The sequence below is a fragment of the Paramormyrops kingsleyae genome, chromosome 19 (assembly GCF_048594095.1).
Source record: "Paramormyrops kingsleyae isolate MSU_618 chromosome 19, PKINGS_0.4, whole genome shotgun sequence".
Classification (NCBI taxonomy): Eukaryota; Metazoa; Chordata; class Actinopteri; order Osteoglossiformes; family Mormyridae; genus Paramormyrops; species Paramormyrops kingsleyae.
In genome coordinates, this window is record NC_132815.1 from 11,494,067 (window position 1) to 11,519,247 (window position 25,181).

Genomic DNA, 25,181 nt, shown 5'->3' on the forward strand with positions numbered 1-25,181 from the left:
GGTGCAGAGAAAGTATATTATATTACACTGACATATTCACTTCGACTTATGCAGCCAATATTACAAAAATATAGTGCTGTATATCAGTGTGCATATTGGGTATGCTGCCATATTAGGTGTATATATATGCTTTTTATGTACATATTTATATATCAATTGCCCTTCCTCCAATTCTCCCAATATTTGGTTCCTTAAGAACATTGCTCAGCACGTACGAGTTAGCAAGTTTTTATGGATTAAATTGCCCACTGCTCAGCCTTGCGATAGTAAGGAATGGCCTTGTGGGAGAAAAATGACCCAAAACTGTCCCTTCTTGTTACCCTGCCTGCCTCAGTAAGTAGCAACTGGGCCTTCAGAGACACTCTGTCAGTGTGTCGGTAACGGTTTGGTCAGCGTGGGTGACTGATGGGTGAGACTCAGCCCGGGAAACACGGCGAAGGCAGTTCTTGGTAGCAGTCATCACGCCTCAATGCTTCTTAAGTGACAGAAGCGCATTAGGGTGTGTATTTTATTTTAGAGAGAGAGAATGAGAGGACAGGTGTCACCTCAGCCTGCCGGGGGGTGTGTTAGACTGCAATAAAGCAACGCTTCACAACCTGATATTTAAAGGCGTTCTGATTCGCCTGTGAAATTGTCGCGAAAGGTGGAGGCGGAGCCTTGGCCTCCGTAGCCCCGCCTTTTCTGGGGGAGTTTCACCATGCTTAACAGGGCGGGTCAGAGCTGGTGCTACCGCGCTCGCCACGGCAACCATCCAGCATTATCGCTCCAGGCACTCGCGTCTGATTCGGGATTAGACTTTGTGCCGGGAAACGCAGACCACTTCGCTGTAGAGACTGGCGCTTGCGTAGTGACTCCCCAGGGATGTTGATGGCGGACCCTAAAGCAAACATACCTACCTTAACCGTTGGGGAGGGAGGGTTTGAAGAAACAGATGGCTCACTAAATTTATAAGGGTAAAAAAAAAGTATTAACTGCAAGTTGCAGTAATAAAACTAATATAGTGGAAAAAACATGCAGATGAGGTTATAGGGATGGAGGAAAGGCAGACGGAGGGGGGGGGGGAGAAGCACCAGGTAGCACAACTGTTAAAGGGTTGGCCAGGCGGCATTCCCTGTGCCAAGCTTCAGCAAAATGTGGGGAGATGATGAATACTGACCTCCTGTTCACGGTGTGCCCCCCCCCCCCCAGGACAAGTGGGTAAACAATGGATGGACAGAAATGATAAATGGACAGAAAAATAATCCCTCTTTGCTTCTATCATGTCCTTGCATTGCCCTTCTCACAATAAGAAAAAAAAATCCTCTTCAGATTGGAGCGTCAGTTCGGTAAACAGAGCATGGAGGAGAGACACAGCCGCAGGGTGAGCGCCTGCCAATCGCGCCAAAAACGACCACCTTCCGGAGCTGCTTCACCGCGGGGCGAGGCTCTTCAGGACCAGACCCAGGCGCCGAACTCCGCTGTCTGGGCTTCAGGCACGATGCACGTCATGCATCTCAATACATGCCATTTTCAGAACACCAGCCAGCACTCGGGCACAAAGTGACTCAACTCCCATAAATGCCGTCTTTGCTGGTTGCCTCCGGCAAAAAAAAAACAGGTGGGGGGCCTAGAAAGATACATTTTTACAGTTATCTGGGTTTTCATGCCCTCGGATCACATAGTTAACTGACCCAAAAAAGCCAGGCTGATAAGGATACTGCCCTGTTTCTGTACCAGTTAACATTACAGTAAACGGAGAAACCAGGACGCTTTGCTAATTACACTTCATTTTCTATGCTGGCTCTTACCTCCCCTGCAGAAGAGTGACAACAGTCTCATCACCCACCCCCCCCCCCCCCCAAAAAAAAAGCCACGAATCCCAGTTTTACATTTAAGGTTTAATTTATTGAATTCCATACAGTGATGTAAAAATATACTATTATTTCCATGCACAGACAAGGGGCAACCCTGGTTTTGGTACACAAGTCTGTCAAGAAGCCTGTTACAGCACAGTCAGATCGGCATTCTGTCTTCTCCGCCATGCAGCTCTGACGAGGTAAGTTATCAGACGGCAGAAGAGCTTATCCCCAGGAGAACTAGGACCTTTTGGGAAATCTCATCTCCAGGAGTACTGGAACCTCCACGGGAGAGAGTTCCTATGCAGGAGTACCGATACTCCCACAGTAGAGCTCTGCCGCAGGAGTACTGATACTCCCAGAATACCGCTCTTCCACAGGAGTATTGATACTCCCACAGTAGAGCTCCTCTGCAGAAGTAACAGTCCAAGCAAAAAAGAACTGCTCCTGCATCCCCATAGGTGTTACACTGTGGCTCTGTTACCTCTTTGAGGTTTTGGCAAAGCAGTCAAGGAAGCAACAGTTCAACAGCACGGAATTCATCTGCTGTGTGGTCGCCTAGGGCCCCTTTTGCTGGGTAGATGTCGAGCGGTCAAACGGAATGACCTATGGTGGGACCGTAGAGCTGTCACATTCTTTGTGGGAGTAGCTGCGAGACACCATCTAGCACAGGCCCTTCGGAATGCGAGCTCGATCTACCAGAAGCCCCAGGGCTGCCGCCTCACACTGCTGAGATGCTGGCATTACGCTCAAGATGCACAGTGGGGTAGAGAAGAGCCACAGGTGGAGAAAACGGACTTCCCAGAGCACAAACGACACAGACCGCAATAATAAAAGTAACCAACACGAGGGGAAAAAAAATATATGTTTAAAAAAATAGAATAAACATATTTAGCCATATTAGAGATGTAGTGTGATCAGTCTAGACTAGATACCTCAGAATGACAGTTCTTCCAAAGTACAGATCGCTATATCACCCAAGGACACAGTCGGAGAAGCTCAGAGTAGTGTCAGACTTTACAGTTACAAGGTAGCGTAGCACAGAGCACGTCACGTACATTTTGGAATGGAGATAAAAAAAGCCCAGGATGAAGACCAATTTATAAACTGGTGGTACTAATCCGGGCAACCCCCCCCCCCCCATCAGGCATTCTTCAAAGATTTGTTCCTAGTTCCTGGTCCATCTCAGGAAAAACTTGGTGTGTCGTCTGTGAAAATCGGCGGATCTATCCTACAGGGCCGTGACTGAGGTAGCAAGAAAAAGATGGCTTTCTTCTGGTTAGGAATGCTGTTGGGACGCCAGACCACGCCCCAAGTCCCAACCGGACACAGCCAAACCACGGCGTGGTCTTCCAGGTCTCCACCTCTGGAGGCTGGTTTCGGCGAGCCTGCCCTCGAATGGAATGACGACTGTGTAACCGTAGGCACGAAGGGGGCACTGATCTGCAGGTGCTACAAAAACGGCAGAACACTCGGGAGCGAGACGCCGTGTGACTTTCACGGGAAGCATTTGCAGTGACGTAAGCGATACTATAACGTTAACGTAGAAAAATGCAGGGTGACAGCAAAACCATTTAAATTGCAGGGATTGCAAAGTTTAAAAAAAAAAAAAAAAATGTATACATTTATATAAAACTCCCCCACCCCGGCCCACACCCCCGACTCTCCTGCATCGTCTCACGAATCGCTAACAAACATTCAACGACCTCAGAGTACAATCTACAGTCCGTGACATTTACAGTTGCATAGTACGTGACGACAGCATAGTGACGTTCTGTGGTCCTGGGTCAAAGTCTTTGGGTCTCGGGTGAACCTCTCCCTGCATATCGAGGTCCGTCTCGGTCGGCCGGACGACAGAGCAGCGTTTTACATCCTGCTGGGGTCTCCCTCGTGGTCTGGCTCACCTCATTTCACCTGAATGCAAAGACGACACGCAGCCAGTTACCCAGGAAAAACTGGAAAAGTCTCTTGGTTTTAAACCTCGGCACCATCGACGTTTTCCAAGAGGCCATAGCGGCGATTCCGTTACCTCAGCCCGCAGTGTTACAGTCTTGGAAAGGTATGGGGAATTGTCTACATTTAATGATAACTAACACTACTGTCAGAAAGTGCTATAAAGTAGGACATGCCTGTTAGGGAGGCCGCAAAGACTTCTGGGATACATGGGATACACCTTTCATTGCCTTAATGCAACATTTGTTTCCCTCAAACAATTGCCAAGCTAATGGCTACTGCAGTTATGCTCTTTTGAGCTCAAAGCCGTGACGGTCTAATGGCCCAGATAAGGAGGAGCATGTTACTGTTCAAACTGATGGGGGGGGGGGACACTGTCCAAGTCCCATTTGCTGGAGTAATACAGCTGCCTAATGGGGGACATAAATACCATGGTGACCAGAATCTAATTACATCTGGGAGAAGCAGTTGGAAGAGGAAATCACAAAAGCAGAAATGCAGGCAGATAATGCAAAGTGCTCAGGCGCTCTGCAGCCGACCGAGGCTGACCGGGAAACAAGCGCATCAGCGGGCTGTGACAAACAATTTAAGGGTGGGGGGGTGAGGTGGAGCACAACTGAAAAGGCCTGCATCGAACCCGGGTTAATGGTAGTGGGACGGTATTTAACAGAGGTTGCCAGACATGCCCAAGGCCATCACAGAGAAACTGGAGTGCTAGATGTTCCGATAGCTTGAGAACTTCACAGGAGTAAAACCGAGCTTCAGCTGACTGCCCTACTATCAGGTTCACGCTTACAGACACCGGGTAAGACAGGCGGACAACCAACAGGGCGGCGATAGAGAGAGCTTACCTGTGGTCGAGGCACCGGGCTGGAGGCTGCAGGAGAGCAGAGGAGTCTGTTAGACCAGAAGGTGAGGCGATGATGCACACAGACAAAGCGATACGGTAAGTAGAGTCTCTGGTTTAAGAGGGTAACAAGGGGACTGAACCCTGCAGACTTGTAGACCCAGAGGAACGCCTACCAAAGCAGTCATGATGGGACCAAGTCGCTGATGTCTCAGGGGATGCTAAATTCAAGCCCAGCATTTCAAGAGCTGCCAAAAACCACCATGTTTCTTCCCTCATTCCTAGATAACGAAGTAAACTTCCTGAGCACTCCAACAAAGCCCCCCTCCCCCGTACAACCCACATCTCCTGGTTTGGAAACACCACATCAACGTCCCAGTCTTGTTAGCTACAACGGAGGTGCACAAAACGGCAGCGGACAGTCATCTTTTCCAAAGTAAGGGGTAAGAAAATAAAAAATAAGAACAAGCAAAATATTCATATATAAAATTAAAGAACTGGGAGAAAAAAAAGAGCAGAAACCCCAACAGCTAGCTGCTAACCAGCAGATGGGCTAGGTCTGGCACACAGGAGCAATCTAGCACTTCAGATTAACGGATTACTGAGCTGGTTCTGGATCGGGAGGAGGTTTATTCTGAACCTCCACACACCTGCTGCTCAGGGGCTTTGACTTAGTCACACACACACCATGGGTTAGTGGGGGTTAGCCTAAATTTGGGTTAAGGCCCCCGCCTGCTGCACCGGGCCTCCCGCACTGGCACCACAGCAGGGGCTCTGCGCTGGGGGGGGTTTAAATATCAGCTACCGCTGAGCCCTGGAGGCTTATCGAGGTGTGTGTGATGGCCCTGACCGGACGCCAGCAAAGACAGAAACAAACAAGCAAGGAGAGGTGTGTGTGCAACATTCATCTGGGGCACATATGATGGATGTTACTGCGCCTGGCTCTGTTGCTGGGGACAACAAATGGGGTGGGGGGGGGGGTCTCCATAAAGACTTCACTCTATAGCAGTGACACCAGTTGGTGGAGCAAAACAATTGGACGCGGACCTGGACCGCACGATCAATCCCCCTCATAGGCGGGTTTTATTATCGGGAACCTGGATGATGGAATTAGGCTCTCAGGGAAGAAATAGCTGGGGACCCCTGATCTACAGAACACCGTCCAAGTAATGGCAGATTACAGGTAAAGTACAGGTCAGCGAATCAGAATCAATCCTGCTTCATCGCCCGTCTCTGACAGACAAATGCACTTGGGCATACGGACCCCCCCCCCCCCACCCTCCCAGGCTGCAGCAGGACGCAGGGACTTACAACTGCATGCTGGGAAGTTATTTATCTGCTCCATGACGTCAGCGAGGTCCGCGCCGGGCTCGTGCTCCCGGTCCAGAGCGTCACCTGCAAGCCAGAGCACAGGCACACTAAAGAAACTGCCTCACGCTCAGATCCACGAGGGGCTCTGCAGAGCATCACTAATCAATGTGTTTAATCAGATACTACAGATTCATTGCAGTCATCTGGCACAGTCATGTGACTTAAGCATATGAATTAGCACAATGTGATGTAATGGTAGGATGCTGCTAGGATGTAAACATGGGGTGATCCTGACCTGCTTGCTCAACACTGACGGGCAGGTCTTGCTGAAGGAGGGAGGCAGGGGTGACACCATTGACCCGGGGGTCCCTTTCAGGCTGCATGAGGGTGAGGGGGTAGAGGACACAAAAATGACCAGTTTTGGACTTTCTATTGAAGTCAGGTGACTGGGACAGATAACCAAAGCAGAAGAATATCATCAGACTTTCACGTGGTGACCTTACATCCACAAACACCACAGGCAATACAGGGAAGACCAGTTTCCTTGCTGGCAATCTGCAACCGTGCATTTGTCCGAGATTACAGAAAATGAGCGTTCCGGCCAGGACCCGGCAAGTGCCGGAAAAGCGGGCTTCACCAATCTGCCACGCGCACCCATTCGCCACACATGCCGGATTTCTCTCGCTCAGGAAGGGGGGTGCACCGGCTGCCTCCGCTGACGAAAACTCATGAGGCAGCAAGAGCAGAACCCACTGGGTAAAGGATCCGATTCGGGTTTTGCTGATGAGGGGGAAAAATCGAAGCGGAAAAGTTCTGGCCAGATGGCAGCTATGACGATTGGAGAGCCTGGAAGGCCCCTGGGCTGTGCAGACTGCGTGAGAGACCTGAAGCTGGAGATCCACAGCCCTGCCCACCCAGGGCTCTCTCAAGGGAAGCTCCGATTGAAAGATCTGCCTCGATCCGCCCAGCTGTCCAGCTCAAATCGACTGGAAACTTACTCCTCCACAGGAGTACTGATACTGCCACAGGAGCGCTCCTCGACAGGAGTACTGATACTGCCACAGGAACGTTCCTCCTCAGGAGTACTGATACTGCCACAGGAGCGCTCCTCCTCAGGAGTACTGATACTGCCACAGGAGCGCTCCTCCACAGGAGTACTGATACTGCCACAGGAGTGCTCCTCCACAGGAGTACTGATACTGCCACAGGAGCACTCCTCCACACAATAACAGAGTGTAAGTAATGTTTTTGGGGATCAGCTGGCTATCGGTCACCGAGTGAATGGGAAGGTACGTTTGTTTAGACAGGAAGTCAATAGAGCGTTTTACCGTCCTCCTGTTTCATAAAAATCGATGCAGGGACGCATGCGTCGCCCATCTGCATGACAACCACTAATGCAGAGGGATGGAGCGGCGGTGTGGCCCCCTTGTCGGCCCTGAGAATGTGCCTGTGAACAAGGGTGGTAGGATTTACAGCTGCCATCCAAAAGTGGGGGCGGGCAGAGCCGGGAAAGGCAAGGTGAGAGATGGTGCTCGCCGAGTACGCAGCACCAGACCACGAGGCAGACACAGGAAAATACAAAGGGGAGGCGGCCAGGGGCTCAAGCTCAAACAATGCACAAGCAGCCTTGTTGTGAGGAAACGGTACAGAGAGAGACAGAGAGAGGGACGGGGACTGATGGACGGGGACAGAGAGACAGACTGAGGGACCGGCATGGACAGAGGGTTAGGAAAGGGGCACAAAGAGAGAAGCAGACAGAGAAGGACGCCAACCTGGTGCAGCAGCTGCCGTAGGCGATGCAGCTGTGACTCCAGCTGCTTGTTGTGCTCCTCCAGGATCTGCATGCGCCCTTCCAGCCTGCCCTTGTGCTGTCGCAGCAACTTGGCCTCAGCCAGCAGCTCAGCCTCCTCGGGGCCACCGAGGGCCCCTGCCCTGGGCTCCCACGGTCCGGAGAGCGCCCTCTGACTGTGCTGTTCTCTCAGCAGCTCATACTCCAACTTCAGGGCCCTGCAGAGAGAGACGACGCAAACAGGCTGAGCACCCTGATTGGATCCTGTCACAGGTGTCAAGATGCTTCTCATGCTTAGGGAAGACTCCAAGATGAAAGGGGCAGGAAGCCTGCTGGGTGTCTCTCTTGGTGACACCCAGCCTGCTCCTCACAACCTCTAGGATGTCGCAAGTGACCCACTTCAGTGACAGTGCAGCTTACACTTTGTGGCATTAAGTACATGACAGAACAATCTTTCTGAACAAGCGGACACCGGACAGGCTGGAGCGCACAGACAAGACCCATGACGTCACGTCTCCTCGGGGGAGCGACCAGGCCGCTATCCGGCTCCTTTCTGTAGAGAATTTGCAGTCTCTGTGTGTTTTATCGCTCTCATGTGAGTGGCACTGGTCCCCCAGCGCCCGTGCCCCCCCCCCCCCCAGCGTAATCTAGCGCTGCAGGCCCGCTGCATGTGGCCCCTGCTTTATGGCCGTGTCATCAAACTGCCTCACAGGGTCCGTAAATCATGGCGCCCATCTGCGGTGAGTGGCCACGACGGCTTGTGCTAACGCAGCACTGACCTTCAGAGCACAGGCTGATCTGCTGCCTCTTAGCGATACTGAAAGGCCGCGTTTGTGCTTGTGAGGCCTGCACTGCTGGCTGTGGGGTATGACTGATTAACTGTCGGGCGACACCTGTCGCTGGCGGGCGACAGGTGGGTGTGGCCAGCGCTGGCGGGCGACAGGTGGGCGTGGCCAGCGCTGGCGGGCGACAGGTGGGCGTGGCCAGCGCTGGCGGGCGACAGGTGGGCGTGGCCAGCGCTGGCGGGCGACAGGTGGGTGTGGTATTTAATGACAGAACATACAGGTGTGGTCTGTCCTTTGGTGAGAAAGATGAGGTAATGTTTATAGATACTGATTGGAATGGAAGTGCTGTTAATGGGCAGGGAGAAGAGCATGGAAATGGCCTTAGAAATGAATAGCATGTTGTTGAAAGCACTGGTGATTGGTGGATAAGTACTGAGAAATCATGCGTGGGAGGGTCACTACTGGCTGACAGCATGTGAGAGGAGTACATACCTCTGCTCCTCCTCTAGTCGGGCTATGATGCGCTCCAGCTCCCCGCGCTCCTCCCTCTCCACCGCCTGCAGGATCTGGGCAGGGCTCTGCGGTTGGCTGAGCGGCGACTCACCACCCAGCGTCTGGCAGTACTGCAGGATCAGGGCGTGCTCGTCATCCCTGTGGGGGCGGGGCCAGAGGAGGGGCGTCAGCGTCGCTCACCAGAGGTTTCAGCAGAAATTCACCAAATCAGACAAACTGCCAACCAAAAAGCATCACACAGACCTTCTGTGGAATTTCGTTTAATGAAATATTAACTATTCTGGGCACTCAACTACTAATTCAACACCTTCCAAATGGCCACATCCCACACATCACGAATACGGGACCAATTATTCAGCTACTAAACTGGAGCGTGGAGCCGACCCAGCTAATGGACTCTCCCTGCCCTCCAGGGAGCTTCTGAACATGAAAATGAGGACCCTCACAATACTGAAGAACCAGTATAAGCTCAGTATGAAGAGTAGTGGAACGAAGGGGGCGCCACTGAGCATCCCGCGTTGCATCAGGTACTGGGGGAGCTCGAGGCCAACGCTCTCCACAGTAATGACATTTTAAAACCCTTCCTCTCCGCTGAAGTGGCCCAGCGCTCTGTGTTGAGTGAGTGGCCCACATTCAAGGACCAAAGAGGCCCCAAGGGGCTTTCATTACGGCGGGGGTGAAGGTTTAAGGCCATCAGCTTGCGACAAGCTCTCAGCCGGACGCCGTTCCCCTGGAGACGGGGGGGGGGGGGGGGGTTTGCGTGTTGGGGCGCCATGGCCCCCGCCGCTCCTGCCTGCCAGCATTAGCGCCGCACCGCGGATTTCGGATCACTTCTGCTGCCCTCCGAGTCATGTGGGGGGGCAGGGACCTGACAACCGCCGCTAGCCATCACTGCTGTTTATCCACTATCCTGCCCCCTCACCCTCATTTGCACCCCCACTCCACGGCTGGCGCTGCGCTTTTCCCATCGCCAACCCCACAGACGAGGACAGTGACTTCCATCTGAAACCTCGTGGCCCCCCAAGGCCCAGTAGCCGCTTTTCTAGAGCCGTCAGCCCCCCCCCCCCCCCCGTCGCAGACCCCACCTCAGCCCTTAATCTGAACTAAAACCTAGTATCAGCACCTCAAGAGCAACATCTGAGTGAGAATTAGTGTGAGAGACGCGCAGGGTAACGCAAAGCTAAGCCCCCCCTCTCTCCCATCTCAGAGTCAACTTTTTATTCATATCTCAGGTCTGCTTTCCCACATGGGGTAATTACATCACCTGCAAAGCAGGGGGAGGCCGTCCTCCATTAATCTGTCTTGGCAACCCCAACGAGAGCGTTTAAATGTGAATGTGAGCTTAGCCAGGCTATTAAATCAATTATATTTCAGCAGGATGACATCTGCTCCCCCCCCCCCCCTGCCAAACCCTCTCCGATGACAGGAAGCCAAGGCCATCTGCCCCGCCCTCCCCACCCCAGCCCGTTGCCCCGGTTACTCACATGCTTCCTGTCGCAGAGCTGCTGTCTGTGGGTAAGGATCCGTTCGACCTCTCCATCTGGGCCAACCTGTGTGCAGGAGGGGGGGGCGGGGTCATTCGGTTGGAGAGCAGGCTGTCTTACTGACGTACCCCCCCCCCCCATGAACAGGATGGGCAAGCATGAGCGAGGGGCATCGCTGATCTCCCGCAAAACGGCACATTTGCCTGCAACGCCACAGGCGGTACAGATGTCTGCATTTCGCTTTGGCTCGCTGTGGTTTCAAACAAACAACCAGGGAGCGAACGAACGCAAGATAAAACGTCACGTTTAGGCTGCTAGGATTTAAAAAATACATGAATCTCGGAATGTACATTTAATTGGGGATTTAGGCCAAGTAACAAGCACTGAATATTACCCATAAGCCCCCCCCCCCATTCAGCTAATATTGCAGTGGTTTGATCCCCCCGCCATTACACTAACGGCCCGTTTACAGCCCCAAAATGCCCTGAGGTCCATCAGAAAGTGCAGCTTTCTAACACATAAGAAATGTAATATGTAATGCTTTCGGAAAAAAGGATTTTTTTATTTTTTTTTTTACCGACCAAAAGATATCAGAAATGCAATGCGAATGTGATTTTGATACCAAATCCAGAGGGACAGAGAGGGCAGGCACTAGGGCAGCATGTCTGAAAGGGATACATCCAGGCTTTTAACGTAATAAAGTTAGATTACAGGCACTGAGCTCATCTGGAGATAAACCCACAAAACAGAGATGTGTCCGGGACGGTATTTCCGGGGGGGATTAGGGATGAAATCAGCTGCATGATGCGCCGCTCCACAAAAGCGGGGCTATCGCAGCCGCGGCAAGACGAGCGGGGGCATGGACGGGCACGGAGCGGCGGCACGGCAGGTACCTGCTGGCATACTGCTCTATTCGGGAATGAGTGTCGTCATGAGAGTGGTGCGGTGACGATGAGATCCTGGGGGAGGGGACACAAAGGGACTGGATGAGGATGACCACTGGTGCTCAGCAAACAAAACGAGCAAAAACAAAACACAAACAAGAGCCAAACAGAAATGACAGCAGCGTGGACGAAATGACTGGAGTCCTGTGTTCTATGGATGCGACTGGTTTTATGTCTGATCTTAATGGGGAGAGAGAAAAATGTTAAGGTGTTAAAAACTGAGAGGGAGGTGAGGGGAAGGTGGACAGCACCAGGGACATGCAGGCAGCATGCTACATGTGGGGGGGGGGGGGGGGGTAGTAAATACTCACTCATACTGCTCCGGTGACATACTGATCAGGGTAACAGGGCTGCAGGAGAAATCGTGGGAAGGGTGGGGGGGGGGGGGGGGGGAGAAGGGAACACCACAGAACTTTAGGACCACTACACTCAGAGCTTGGCCAAAGCAACAACCTGAGCTTTGGGGTTTGTGTCCACACAAGATGGGGGCAACCAATAGGGGGCGCTCACGAGGGCATTCGGTGAGCACTTGGCCACACCTGAGGCGGCAGGTGAAAAGAATGACAGTCATGGAACGCGACTTGGATACCAGCGACAAGAACCGGACCGGCTGAAAGCAAATTATTGATGCACTTTGAAGTTACAAATAGATGACTGGCGAGAAGCTCAGAAGAGCTGCTGTAATAATTAGAACGTGGTCACAGACCAAATCCAGTTCCTCGCCACACTTTCTCGTCTTGAAATAAAAGTCAAATGAATTTTTGGCCCGAACAAGGATTTAATCTGCTTATGAATTTCAATGACCCTAAATATAGACTTGAAAGGAAATCTTATTTATTATTTTGAGGATGGCTCTGACAAGATGGAGGTGATGGAGATGAGAGCCGTCTTGTTTGGGGGGAGGGGCTGTTCATGGCAGGGACCTTCAGAGAAGGTGTGAAAGGAGATCCAGGAGAGAGAGACACAGACACTCGATAGCCCACGTGCCGCTCCAGAACTTCCCCAGAAATGCCAACATCGCTGAAGTCTCACTGGTTCGGGTTCAACCGCAACCTCAGCACTCCGACATCTAAAGTGTGTGGCTTACAATGGAGAGGAAGAGGAAGGAAATGATGAGGAAGACTACACGTTCAGCCTATACTACATAGGGACAGGATTAGAACTTCCTTGAACTGACTGGCTGATGTATTACGGTTGTGACCATCACCACAGCTTTTAAGACCCGTTCTTTCTTTTTTCTATGATGTCACCATGCCTGGGGGGTGGTGGGGGGAGGGCAGCCACTTGACATTGGGCTCCCAGAGGTTCTTTTTTCATCCCACTTGGGAGTTTTTGGTTCCTTTCCTCCACTGTTTCCTGGCATTCATTCTTTCATTCTCTCTTCCCTTTATCATTTAATATTCTGTATATGATGCAATAATGTATTACAGCTCAACCATGTCAAGAGCCTTGGGGTGACTCAGTTGTGAAAGGCACTATATTAAAGGAAAACAGAATTAAATTTACAAGTTGGCATATTGGTTTTGTTGGGGGATTTGGAGACCGCCTGACATTTCTATAGATGAAGGAGTGACGGAGATGACTGATTAATGAACAAACCCACTGTGCTTTGACAGGCCTAATTACGGACCGTGTCTCACGCCACTTAACGGCTGCCAGTTACTCTGCTTGACCACTTTCATGTGAGAAAACTCAATGGACAGCATCAGCTCACGGATTAGCCAAACCAATGATACCAAGCATCTGATACCAAAGCAGAGTCATTCAGCGCTGCCCTGATCACACAGGGTTGGACCCCTCCATAAGTCATAGTAATCGATACTTTATTAATCCCCGTGAGGAAATTGTCTTTACGCCTCCCTCAACTTGCTCTTTGTAGAGTAAGTCGTCCGCGAAGGGCAGCCACCTGTAGAGGCACCCAAGCAGCTTGGGGGTTCCGTGACCTCACATGCCGATGCTTCATTTGTCACCAAGACAACACAGCCCAACTTGCCCCTCCAAGCTGCCTGCTCCCCTAACACACCCTCCCCTCCCTGTCACCAGACTGTTACGGAACCAGAAGCGTGAAAGGCGTAGAGGTGGTTGCCATGAGGATACCACACTGTATTTTCGGATAGGACGCTCCACCCCCCAGGCTGGCTGCCATCATACTAAATGGTACCCCACCCAGCGTAGGTCATTGTGGCTGCTCTAACCTCTGAGGCCCCCCGACAGGGAAAAAGCACAGCACATTTTTCCAGTGAACAAACCAAAGCCTAGCCACAAAATAGTTTGCCAGCAGGGGATCTTGAGTTATGGCTGGTCCAAAACAAATCGAGGAAAAAAAAAAAATTTAAAATACACCTTAGTGATTCGGACTATCACACCCGTTGAAACAGATTCACAGACTTCAAACACACTTATTGAGACAGAATGAAGAGGAAAAATGTGGTCAAAATTTACCAAGCATTAAGGTCAGATGACCACTAGTGGGAGGAGGGTGGAACTGCAACACTTACGTCTCCATGTTGTCGCCCTCCAGGACTGACTGGACTGGCAGGTAGCCCAGGCGGGGGTGCTTGGCAAAGTATTTCTTCGATCTGAACTTATTCTTCAGGACCTTGGTGAAGTCGCGCATGTCCTCGCCAGAGGTGGTCTACGAGACAGACCGTCCCTGTTAAATTCAAACACCTGGGCATTCTTTGGCCCCAGTTCCCCACAGGAAAAAAAAATTGATTGAGGACTCCCCGATCCATTAATTTGAGCTTCCATCTATAACCTGCTCATCCCTCCATCCCTCCCTCCATCCATCCATCCATCCTTGATGCCCCCGTGGTATGACCTGCACTGCCTTCTAACCACCACTGGGCAAAGTGAATGTTTCTCCTATTTAATGGCAGCCATTGCCAAGCCAGCAAATGCGACGTCCCTGACAACAGCTGCCCGCCCCCCCCGCCCCCCCCGCTGTATTGCTGCGCCCTGCACTCCCGCACGCTGAGAGCTTTTTGGAGGGGGCTCACGGCAAACGGGCATTTCATTAAAAACGAGCGCATTCTCAAATCGCCTTTCAAGTCCTGCAAAGCCAACATCTCAAAAGGGGGGGGGGGGGCATATAGGTGGTTGATGACAGACAGCTAGATGACGCTACAGGTTCTGTGCTGCTGGGGGATTGTGCATTGGGGCATTGGGCAGGCAAATTTCAGGCAAGCTAAGCAAGGATATATCACAGGGTCAGACTCTGCCGCGAAGACTCACCGGGGTGCAGTACTCCACCATGGGGTAGTTCAGCTTGTGGCCCTTGGCCGTGCGGCCGGAGAAGAAGCAGCTCTGACACACGTCGTAGTTGAAGTGCTTCAGGCTGCGGTACCTGCAGATGGAGACACTTGGTGTCAAGATCGCATGGCGGCTCCTTCCTGGCTCTCCGCTTTCAGACCATGTGACCACACCAGGTGACCATAGTCATCACAAACATTCAGGAATGAGAAACACATCACTGACGCCGGTCAGCTCCAAATAAAGGCCCCGGATCAGTGCGTCCCACTATGACGCGAGAAAACGGCACAAAGGGCATTGCAGTCTATTCACGGCATGCTGGAAGTCCCACTCCAGCCCCTAGGGGGCGCTCAGTCCAGGACAAACAGCCGAGAGGATAAAAGAAGCGATAGGTCAGGACGAGCGGAGCTGGGAGGCAGTAACCTGAAAGTTGTGACGGCGGGCTGAGCCACGTAAAGGTTCTCCTTCATCTGCATGCCAGTTCACAAAGGGTAATTGCTTAAAAACGAAGCTGTCATCACTGACATTTAGATGATCACCTTCCCTTAGCATCTCCATGGCTTTTCTAAGTGCTTTCACATTAAACCAAAGCAGAGGGGTACAAAACCTACCCCTAGGGGGCTATGAACACAGCACCCACTGCCTGCCTGGTCTGTCATGACAGAACAACCCATCCTGGGCCCCTATAATGAAGTCAGCCCCCCAAACCCACCATGGCAGGATCGCACCCCCCCCACCCCCCTCCCCTGGACCCCCCCAGATCCTCCACAGGTGGTGGGTTCCTCACCGTACCTGAAGCCTACGATGGGGCACTCCTTGCAGATGTTGCACTTGGCCTGGTGCTTGGCCGTTTCGGCCGCCGCCACACGGTGCAGCACGGGCAGCCACACCATGGACTGCGGCTCCAGGCGCATCCAGTCCGCGAACTGCTGGGGCTCCAGCTCCGCCCTGCTGGTGACCTGCGGGATGGACACGGCATCAAGTTGGCAAACTCTCTGGCAGCCATGGGGCTGCTACAGTATACACACCACAGTCCTCGAGGGGAATTTCTATTTACATTTTTTTTTTTTAACTACTGTCTGGAAACCAACAGATAAAGCTGCTACCCATTACCAAGGGCAGGACTCTGTGATTCTGCGTGCGTGTGTGTGTGTGTGTGTGTGTGTGTGTGTGTGTGTGTGTTCTCTTTCTGGCACATGTTGCCGCAGACTGCCTCCCAGCACAGGTGTCTCCTGTCGTACCCTGGGCCTTGTCCGTTGAGACATTGCATACTTAATGCAACTTGCGTTTTTCTTTTTTGGATGGTGGGGGGGGGGGGGGGTTGGATATGCAGAAACTAGCCTCTATTATACAAGAGGAAAATCACATTTAACGAGCTGACAAAGATTTATAGAAGTAATTAAGCAACAAATAAGAGTACGACTTCTGAAAAGAACGACAGTCGCTTCCTCTGGTAAGCATTTAATTAAAGTTCTTTTTGGGAGAACACAATAATGCGAGGCGAGATTATCTGCGGTACAAACGGCCCGGCGTGCCACGTACGTGCTGGAAACAGCTGCGGACGCTGGGCTCGATGTTGCTCCCCCCGAAGGCCGCTACCTCTCCCAGCTGCCGTGGCACCTGGATGGCGTCATGGAGCAGGAGCCCCAGCTGGCGCTGGTCACAGGTGCCTGCTGAGGATGCCACCTGGGAGAAGAGGTCTGGGGGGGGGGGGGATACGGGGGGAGGGGCCACAGGTGAGGTCTACGCCCTTGAAAATAACCTGCCTTTTCCCGGCGACCCTAAAGAGCGTCCACTTAGATGCAGTTTATGTTGGGTGAGGTGTGTCACCAAACCAGTTAAACTGCATGTGGAGCTGGTCTACTGGAGGGCACCACTGCAGACCAAACCACACCAGTCCAGCCAGTATCCGTGGTCGTGTTAAGAGGCAGATTGGCTCCATACTAACTTGACAGGTTCCCGGATGATTCCCAGCCAATGGGCGATTAACGGACCATTTAAATATAAGCCGGCCCGGTGTTACGGATGGCCCCCTTCAGTCACAGCAGGCTGGGACAGTGACGGACTTTTCCAGCCAACGGTTTTAAATTAAGTAATAGGAGCTAGAGGAGGAAGCTCAGCTGCATCTGGCTGGCCTTGGGACCCAGAACCGCACGATGGGTCGGTGCAGGGTTTGCGGGGAAAAAAAAACTCCTTTTATCATTAGCAAGCAGGTCGCAGAAATAAAATGAAAACAGACAGCCATTTTAATGCTAATGCCGTCTTTGTTCTGCACACTAACGGGACTAATTTAGCATTTCAGAGACACAATCAGCCTTTCTGGCCCTTATGCTGTATTCACTTGTCAGGTGCTGGCCCATCCCTAACCCCCCCCACCCAGATAAAGCAGCACAGATGGGCGTCCACCTGAGAAAAAGGCAATAAATTTCCTCCCAGTCCGAGACACACTGTCTGGGATCTCTGTAGCGATTGAGATTGGAATATGCGAGTCACTACGTTAGCGGCCGTTCCCGTCGGCATAAAAACGCTCCCCACAGTCGGCCTATTTAGGCCCCCGCACTGCCGAAAGGCAATCATCTAGCGAACGCGCTGCGATGACAGGATGCAGCCCCCGATCGAGCCCGTGGACGACTTTGATCAGCATGACGCACCCTCCCCCACGTCACGACACACTTCCCCGCTGCGATGCGTTCCTCGATCGAGCTGCATGCACAGGTCGGCGCCGTGAGAGTACAACACCGCTCATTCCACGAGCTTATGATAAAGCAGCTGGATTCTCTCGGTGCAAGCAGTTGGCACTGTGAACCCCTTCCCTCCGAAATCCCCCCTAAACGCGGCCTGTCAATCTAATGTCTCCGGGAGCTGTCAGGAACACCATTAATCTGCTAAGCGCCCCTAATCGTCTGTCGATAATGAAGGACGACGCCTCCTATTCCCTGCTTGATACAATCAAGCAGACTGGACAAGGTCGACATCGTCAAGTGACCTGCCAAAAATGTCGAAGACCAGCTACAACCATGGCTGCGGCGAGCTGTCGACCTAGCTGGCTGAGGTTCTGTTTGGGTCGGGGGGGGGGGGGGGGGGGGGGGAAGATTAGCACAAGTACTGCTTACATTTGTATTTTTCTTCAAGGTGTCCCTTGCAGAGCGAAAGCAGCCCGATCTTCATGGACAGCGCACGAATCTTCCCACTCCGGCCACTGTGGGGGGGGGGGGGGGCAAGAGACCTTCTATTAGGGCAGCCAAAACAGAACCTCCAAATGATCACAACTGAAGCCATTCATCGACCAAACACTCGAACAAATCACCCAGAGAATCCTTCACAGAAATGAGCAATTCGCAGTAGTGCCTTCAACACGAGATCTTGGTTTAGTCCAGCCCTCTACCATAAGGCTCAGACTCGGAGCTTTTTGTCAAATGGACTGACCAGAGCAATTTGTAATGCTATTCCTAGTACTAGCAAAGACAGAAGTCAAAGTCACATACAGAGAGAGTGAGGAAAAATTAGATCTGTTTGATCATCTTCTCTACCCAACCTTTCCTAGAGCTGGACTAAAACCATACAGCATCAGAAAGAGATGGATGAGACACCTACGTGTCGTAGACGTTGAGCAGCCAGTTCAGACACATGTCCACGCAGAGAGGCACGTTGACCAGGTCCTTGTGCTTCTGCTCCAGCCCATCGTACATAGTAGTCAAGCAGTTGATGACGTCGGGGACATTGAGGAGCTGGTTGTTCTGGGCCAGCTGGTGCTGGTCGAACACTTCCTGGGCCACACTCAGCTCCAGCAGATCCACTGAGGAAAAGGCAGGACCTAGAATCATCTGTGTATGTGGGCTTTGAGGATTCCAACCGCACCAAGATCATACTTTATTCCAACTTGGTATGTCAACAGGGCAAGCTTTATTTGAGGGTACAACAGTACAAGCACCTTCCAAGAACAATTTGGCTGAGAGTCCATCTAGAAAACCATTGCTGCACCTCACAGGATAGCAGGACGAGCTCAAAATCATCAGCATTCTGGACCTACTTTCCCCTGAGGAATGAGACGTCTCGCACATCAGAGACAGCTCTTTGCACATTTCCAATAAGATGGTGCAAATAATTATCTCCATATTTGGGCATTACAAGGCTACAGTGATACACTTCCCTAGGTTCACGTCTTTGAGAAAGACGTGACAACAGCATGACGATGCGGTGGATCGGAAGGCTGGGGCTCCGCCTGCGATCAGAAGGTCCTTAACCCCCCCCCGAAATGCTCCAGGGCTGCTGGAGAAACAGGTGACCCCCGTGCTCGGAACCGAAGCTTCACTCTCACCTCTACATGTGAGTGTGTGCGTCTTAAAAAAAGGAGAGCCAGGCTGAATTTGTGCATTCTTGTAGGCACCCCAACCCAAGACAAGGCGAAACGACGCCTCCACCTGGCCAAGCCTCACATCACACCCTTGGTGGGACCTTCTCTGTCACCTAGGAGCTCAGATAATGGCTTCAACTGCTCCCAATTTTTTCAAAGAGCCAAAACACCATAGAAGAGAATATAGCCATTACGCACATGCACATTAACAGACAGAAGAGTTGGGGCAGGATTACAGGTGGCAACAGGCAGCCCATCTAGACCAGCGCTCAGCAACTGGAAGCTCATTGGCCCCCAGACCCTCATCCTGTTCACCCTCTCCCTGTTTGGGTGCCAATTAATTACCCTCATGCCAATGCAAGCGAGCAGAGCAGGAATTACTGAGCAGTGTTCCCTATGCCCACTTCAACGCTTGTCTTTCCCTCTTTTTAATTGGACAGAGGTGACGACCGGGCCCGCCTCTGCATCCTAATTGGCCGATTGCTGGTCGCTAATTGACACTACGGGTGCTTGAAAGGCGTAACCGCGTGCTGAAGGATTAGCTGTGAATTTAATGAAGCTGCATCCGCGGCTGAGTGGGCCGAGCAGACACACCTGGGTAGCCGGCGTGCTTAGAGGACTCTGTGTCAGCCTGGCCTGTTCTGAATGCTCACCTTATTGCTTATAAGGTTAATGATCACACTGATCTGAGGTCAGTCGCTCTGGGGGAAGACTAACACTGGATGAATTGGATTGGAAGTGTGATGGTTCAGCAGCTGAATCGCTAAAAGCTAAAGCACGGTAACAGCTTAACCGAATATAAACAGACAGATCCACAATATTCTACCTCTGTCTTCCTGGCTGTGAAAGCTGCGCCCCTTCGGAGGGCGAGCGAGTACGTTTGAGGACGAGGCGGGTCGGCCTGATTTATAAAGCACCAGCCAACAGAGGAGGCCTAACCTAATTAGCTGTTAAATGGGATTCTCGTCTGGGTATTTCACTGAGCTGAGTGGGGGGTGAGCGACTTACACAGGCAAAATAACGACGGCTGACTGTCCATGCAAACCTGCATTACCCAGGGCGATGCTTGTCAATAAAAACTCTCAGGAGTCACATTTACTTGTATAGCACCATTCATGCAATTCAGGGCGCCCGACAGAGAAAAGTCAGGGTGCTTTACAGAGAAATAAGAGCCATACTTGGGAGGGGGGGGGGAGCGGGGAGGCAATTTACTTATTCAGCAGATGCTTATTTAAAGCAAGGTGCAAGTGAGAGAGCAGGGTCACCCTGTCCCTGCAGGAATTAGGCGTTAAGGGTCCCTCCAGGGCAATTCATTGAAATCAATCTGCCAGTCATGGGATTCAAACTGGCAACCTTCCGATCATAGACATTGAGTCAGGGCTGCCCAACCCTGCTCCTGGAAATCTACCAAACTGCAGTTTAGATGCAGCCCTAATGGCCTAGAGCTGCTGCTATGTCAGGAAGCCTCTTCCATGAGGAAAACAGCCAGGAAGTAGCTGCTCTCGTCATAGACGCGTCTGAACTCCATAATCCTGTAGAGCGCTTAGCATAATGCTCCCCGATTCATCCCGCCCCCTCATAACTAAACACCTAGTCTACACTCAGCCTTACCGCGATGCGGCTCACTGCCTGTCTAATTTCCCGTCAGTTATTAAACGCGGCGGTGGTTCCATTAACCTTTATGGATCGCGGTGCGTTTGCTCTGAACGGCTGAGCGCACGGGACAGGAAACACCCGCAGACCGGCGGTCACCCGGCAACAGGGTGCGGCCGCGTGCAAGTGTTTGGCGGGGAGCTCCGGGGTCCGCGTGCTTAAACTCGGCTTACACATTGCTGCAGAGAGGTGGTATTTCCATTGTAAGGGGGGGGGGTCCTATTTGGGCTCCTGTCTGAAATCACAGACGACCACAACCTGATTCTGAAAAACAAACATTTGTTCTAAGCGTTTCCGTTATGCACGTAATGGAGCAGGACTGACCGAACTGAACATGACGTCTGTTAGCGCAGCAGAAACACGGGACACTAGAACCACAGAAGGTAAAGCGAACAGCCTAATTAAAGTCAGTAAAGCTCGTTAAACAAATATAATCACTGAGCGTTAACGTCAGCTCAGCACTGAATCACTTTCACAGACAGAAGAAGTGGAAGGAGGAGGGAGGGGGGGGTGACTAACTGATGTGGGGACAGGATGGTGCTGGGGATTTGGGAAGGGGGGGGTCACACTTACAGCACAGGGCCTTCTGGAGCCGGCGAATCTTCATGGCGGTCCGGTAGGCGGAGAAGCGCACGTTGTTTAGGTCACCTGCACATTAAAAAAAATAATGATATATTAAGCACTTTAGGGATTTCAGGCCTCCACACACTGGAAGGGCAACGCACACTTTTCAGTTTGGTAGTTCTTGCAGACACAAACGACATATTCCCACGTCAGGTGACCTGAATTTACAGAATTCATTCAGCCCCCCCCCCCGCCCCATATTATTCCCTGGATAATTTGTACTTGGGATTTGCTTGGCCCACCCCCCAGTAACCTGGCTGGCGTGTAGACCTCTAAACACCGTTTCATGTCTATAAAGGTTTGAAGTTTCAGAAGCTTTTGCAGGGGGCGCCCTACAGAGCACTGCAGACCGCAGGACCACTCCCTAACTCCTCTCAATAGATGCAGACACCCCCCGGCCAGGGGGTCCATTGAGACACGTCCTGCACGCTCCATAACAATGCCATTAGCGATTGGATGCAAGCAGATCTCGATAGATAACAGTTCTGTCAGACTGTCGCCCCAGATACCCCAGAAGCCAGGAATGTGTCTCTTTCATTCTGTGTACAGAAAGACAAATAATCCACAGCCTTCTTTAAGCTAGGGAGTGCGATTAAAGACCGCATGGCTATTCCCGTCAGGACCAGTTTAAAAAACGAGCCCCAGTGTTGGTGATTCGAAAGCCACAGGCCAGGCTCAGCAGTACGAAGCTCTCTCTGGAGGCGCTACTGATCTGGTCGAATGCTCTGTACACAGAAGGGGCGACATCATGAGCCGCAGATTCTGCAGGTCGTCCAATAGGAGGCACTTATGAGGTGGGTGGCCAGGTTGTAAAGCCCACCACTGTGGCAGAGTTACGTTCGGCAGATGATGACGCGTTCATATCACATGGTCCGTACCATTGAGCTGTGTGACATCACCTTCCAGAGGCTGAGACAATCAGGACCTTAATTAATTAGTTCCGCTTGAATAAAACTAGGCTTGATCTGCCATCTGCTTCAGATGAAAGGGATAAACCTCTAATTAGCTACAGCTAGTGTCAAAACCTCCACCCCTTACCTGGCAATCACCCTGCACTGGTCCACCCCCACCTCACCTCAACCCCAAGGCAGTCTGCCACACTCAGGGGTCAGCCTTCCATCTTTGGGAGCGCTCCTACCACCGGGTGGCGCCGGCACTCTTAAAACTATCCCGAAAAAGGGTCAAAGAGCAGGTGCACGGAATAAGTATCGTCGCCACCGTTTATTGGTTCTACAGCTTTATGGCCGACGCACTAACTAAACAAACAGTAAGGGCACCACTTTTGTGATGAGCAAAAACAAATCTGCGTCTGGACTGGAAAAAAACAAAAAAAAAATAGCCAAAAATAGCATTTCCACCCTGGGAATGTGCGAACGCTGCAACCTAGAAACGAACATGACGGAGACATCACTGAACACACGTCAGCCCTCATAATCCCAGGACCTGGAAGGTTTGAAGTCCCCAGTGACGGGCAGCATTCATGTTCGATTCAACTGCTACTTTCAACACATCTGACCGCTGGCTAAGACTCCGCCCTCAACTCCGCAAGGGTTTGCTCAGTATAGTCACATAACGTTTCCGTCGGCGACAAATTGCATATACGATGGTGGTCCCATAAGATTATAAAGGAGCTGAAAAATTGCTATTGACTAGTGACGTCGTAGTCAATGTAACGTCGCATCGCTCAGCCTTAATCACGTGTTTGTGGTGATGCTGGTGTAAGTGAACCTACTGCTCTGCAGGTCATACAAAAATATAGCACATACAATTATGTATGATAACTATGTAACTAGTTTATGCATTTACTATACTGTACTTCTGTTACTTTCGAGAGTACTATACTGTACTTTATCGTTGCTTTAGAAAGTACTATACAGTAAAATCCCGTTATAATGGACTTCAAGGGACCGGGCAAAACAGTCCGTTATATCCAAAGTCTGTTATATCTAGAGTTGCTGTATGCCCAGAACACAAATACAGGACATCATTTACTCATGCCACACCTCAGCAGACACACTTGTGGTATAGATTATTATATTGTACATGTAGTAATCCAACTTTACCTGAGCAGATGCGTGACTATTAATAATCCCAACTACGTACGTATCTGCGCTGGATATCACTGACAAGCCACACGCCTTGTAGGCGGAGCCTGCATGTCCGTTATAGCCGAACAAAACTACAGCTAAAAGCGGCCCTGGGGACCGAATTGTTTGTCCATAATAAGCGTAATCCCGTTAAATGAGAGTCCACTATATCCGATGCTTTTTCTGCATGTTCTTTAAGGCGCACGGCCAGGACCAGCGGACCTCGTCTGCTATAGAAGATATTCTGTTATAAGAGAGTCCTCTATAACGGGATTTTACTGTACTGTAATTCTATAAAAATAGCATACTGTAACCGAGGTGTGTAGAAGGCTGTACCATCGAGGTTTTTGTAAGTACACTATGATATTTGCACGACAAGGAGATGGCTTAATGACTCATTTCTCAGAAGGAATCCCTGTCAGTAAGTGACGCGTGATTGTATTCGTGTAACTGTCAGCTTCTAAACTGGTAGATGGGATGTCAGGCTTTTTGGGTCTTCAGAAGCTATAGCCCCTAACGGGGGACTGGGTGGAGGGAAGCGTGCAGCCGTCGTACCCAGGGAGTGAAACAGCTCCGTCATCTTCGGATGATCCCAACAAGTCGTCTGAGTCTGGTGGCTGAAGAAAAAAAGACATGAAAAGGGAAGATGAATCACTCTTGCTAACTTGCTAACAAGCTCATCTGGAAACCAACCCCCCCCCCCAACATGGGGCAGCCCAGCAAACAGCACTGTGGTATGTCCTGTGTCTTCACAGACACTGGCACTGCGGTATGTCCTGTGTCTTCACAGACACTGGCACTGCGGTATGTCCTGTGTCTTCACAGACACTGGCACTGCGGTATGTCCTGTGTCATCACAGACACTGGCACTGCGGTATGTCCTGTGTCTTCACAGACACTGGCACTGCGGTATATCCTGTGTCATCACAGACACTGGCACTGCGGTATATCCTGTGTCATCACAGACACTGGCACTGCGGTATGTCCTGTGTCTTCACAGACACTGGCACTGCGGTATGTCCTGTGTCTTCACAGACACTGGCACTGCGGTATGTCCTGTGTCTTCACAGACACTGGCACTGCGGTATGTCCTGTGTCTTCACAGACACTGGCACTGCGGTATGTCCTGTGTCTTCACAGACACTGGCACTGCGGTATGTCCTGTGTCTTCACAGACACTGGCACTGCGGTATGTCCTGTGTCTTCACAGACACTGGCACTGCGGTATGTCCTGTGTCTTCACAGACACTGGCACTGCGGTATGTCCTGTGTCATCACAGACACTGGCACTGCGGTATGTCCTGTGTCATCACAGACACTGGCACTGCGGTATGTCCTGTGTCATCACAGACACTGGCACTGCGGTATGTCCTGTGTCATCACAGACACTGGCACTGCGGTATGTCCTGTGTCATCACAGACACTGGCACTGCGGTATGTCCTGTGTCATCACAGACACTGGCACTGCGGTATGTCCTGTATCTTCACAGACACTGGCACTGCGGTATGTCCTGTGTCTTCACAGACACTGGCACTGCGGTATGGCCTGTGTCATCACAGACACTGGCACTGCGGTATGTCCTGTGTCATCACAGACACTGGCACTGCGGTATGTCCTGTGTCTTCACAGACACTGGCACTGTTGCACCTATGCAAATGTATCCATTTGATCTGGTCTCATGTCCACATGATCTGGCTGAAGTTGCCTCTGTACACAGCGGCTCCTCGCTCGTCCCGAAAGCTCCCCGCG

The 25,181-nt window shown here is 51.5% G+C and overlaps 1 protein-coding gene across 5 annotated transcripts in view; it reads right to left on the reverse strand.

The window, feature by feature from the left end:
• Positions 1 to 1,862: 1,862 nt before the first annotated feature.
• Positions 1,863 to 25,181, reverse strand: part of utrn (utrophin) — a 113,293-nt gene continuing 89,974 nt past the window's right edge. For 4 of the 5 annotated variants that reach the window (XM_072702684.1, XM_072702686.1, XM_072702683.1 and 1 more), the window contains 17 exons: positions 23,987 to 24,048; positions 21,294 to 21,368; positions 18,308 to 18,509; positions 17,827 to 17,912; positions 16,256 to 16,413; positions 15,506 to 15,672; positions 14,696 to 14,807; positions 13,960 to 14,096; positions 11,773 to 11,811; positions 11,411 to 11,476; positions 10,518 to 10,583; positions 9,013 to 9,171; positions 7,719 to 7,953; positions 6,242 to 6,323; positions 5,947 to 6,030; positions 4,640 to 4,665; positions 1,863 to 3,749 (listed from right to left, as the gene is read on the reverse strand). In XM_072702684.1, the coding sequence (XP_072558785.1) occupies positions 3,741 to 3,749; positions 4,640 to 4,665; positions 5,947 to 6,030; positions 6,242 to 6,323; positions 7,719 to 7,953; positions 9,013 to 9,171; positions 10,518 to 10,583; positions 11,411 to 11,476; positions 11,773 to 11,811; positions 13,960 to 14,096; positions 14,696 to 14,807; positions 15,506 to 15,672; positions 16,256 to 16,413; positions 17,827 to 17,912; positions 18,308 to 18,509; positions 21,294 to 21,368; positions 23,987 to 24,048 (1,765 nt within the window). In that variant the 3' untranslated portion in view covers positions 1,863 to 3,740. The remainder of the gene's footprint in view (positions 3,750 to 4,639; positions 4,666 to 5,946; positions 6,031 to 6,241; positions 6,324 to 7,718; positions 7,954 to 9,012; positions 9,172 to 10,517; positions 10,584 to 11,410; positions 11,477 to 11,772; positions 11,812 to 13,959; positions 14,097 to 14,695; positions 14,808 to 15,505; positions 15,673 to 16,255; positions 16,414 to 17,826; positions 17,913 to 18,307; positions 18,510 to 21,293; positions 21,369 to 23,986; positions 24,049 to 25,181) is intronic. The other variant, XM_072702685.1, reaches the window with a different exon arrangement.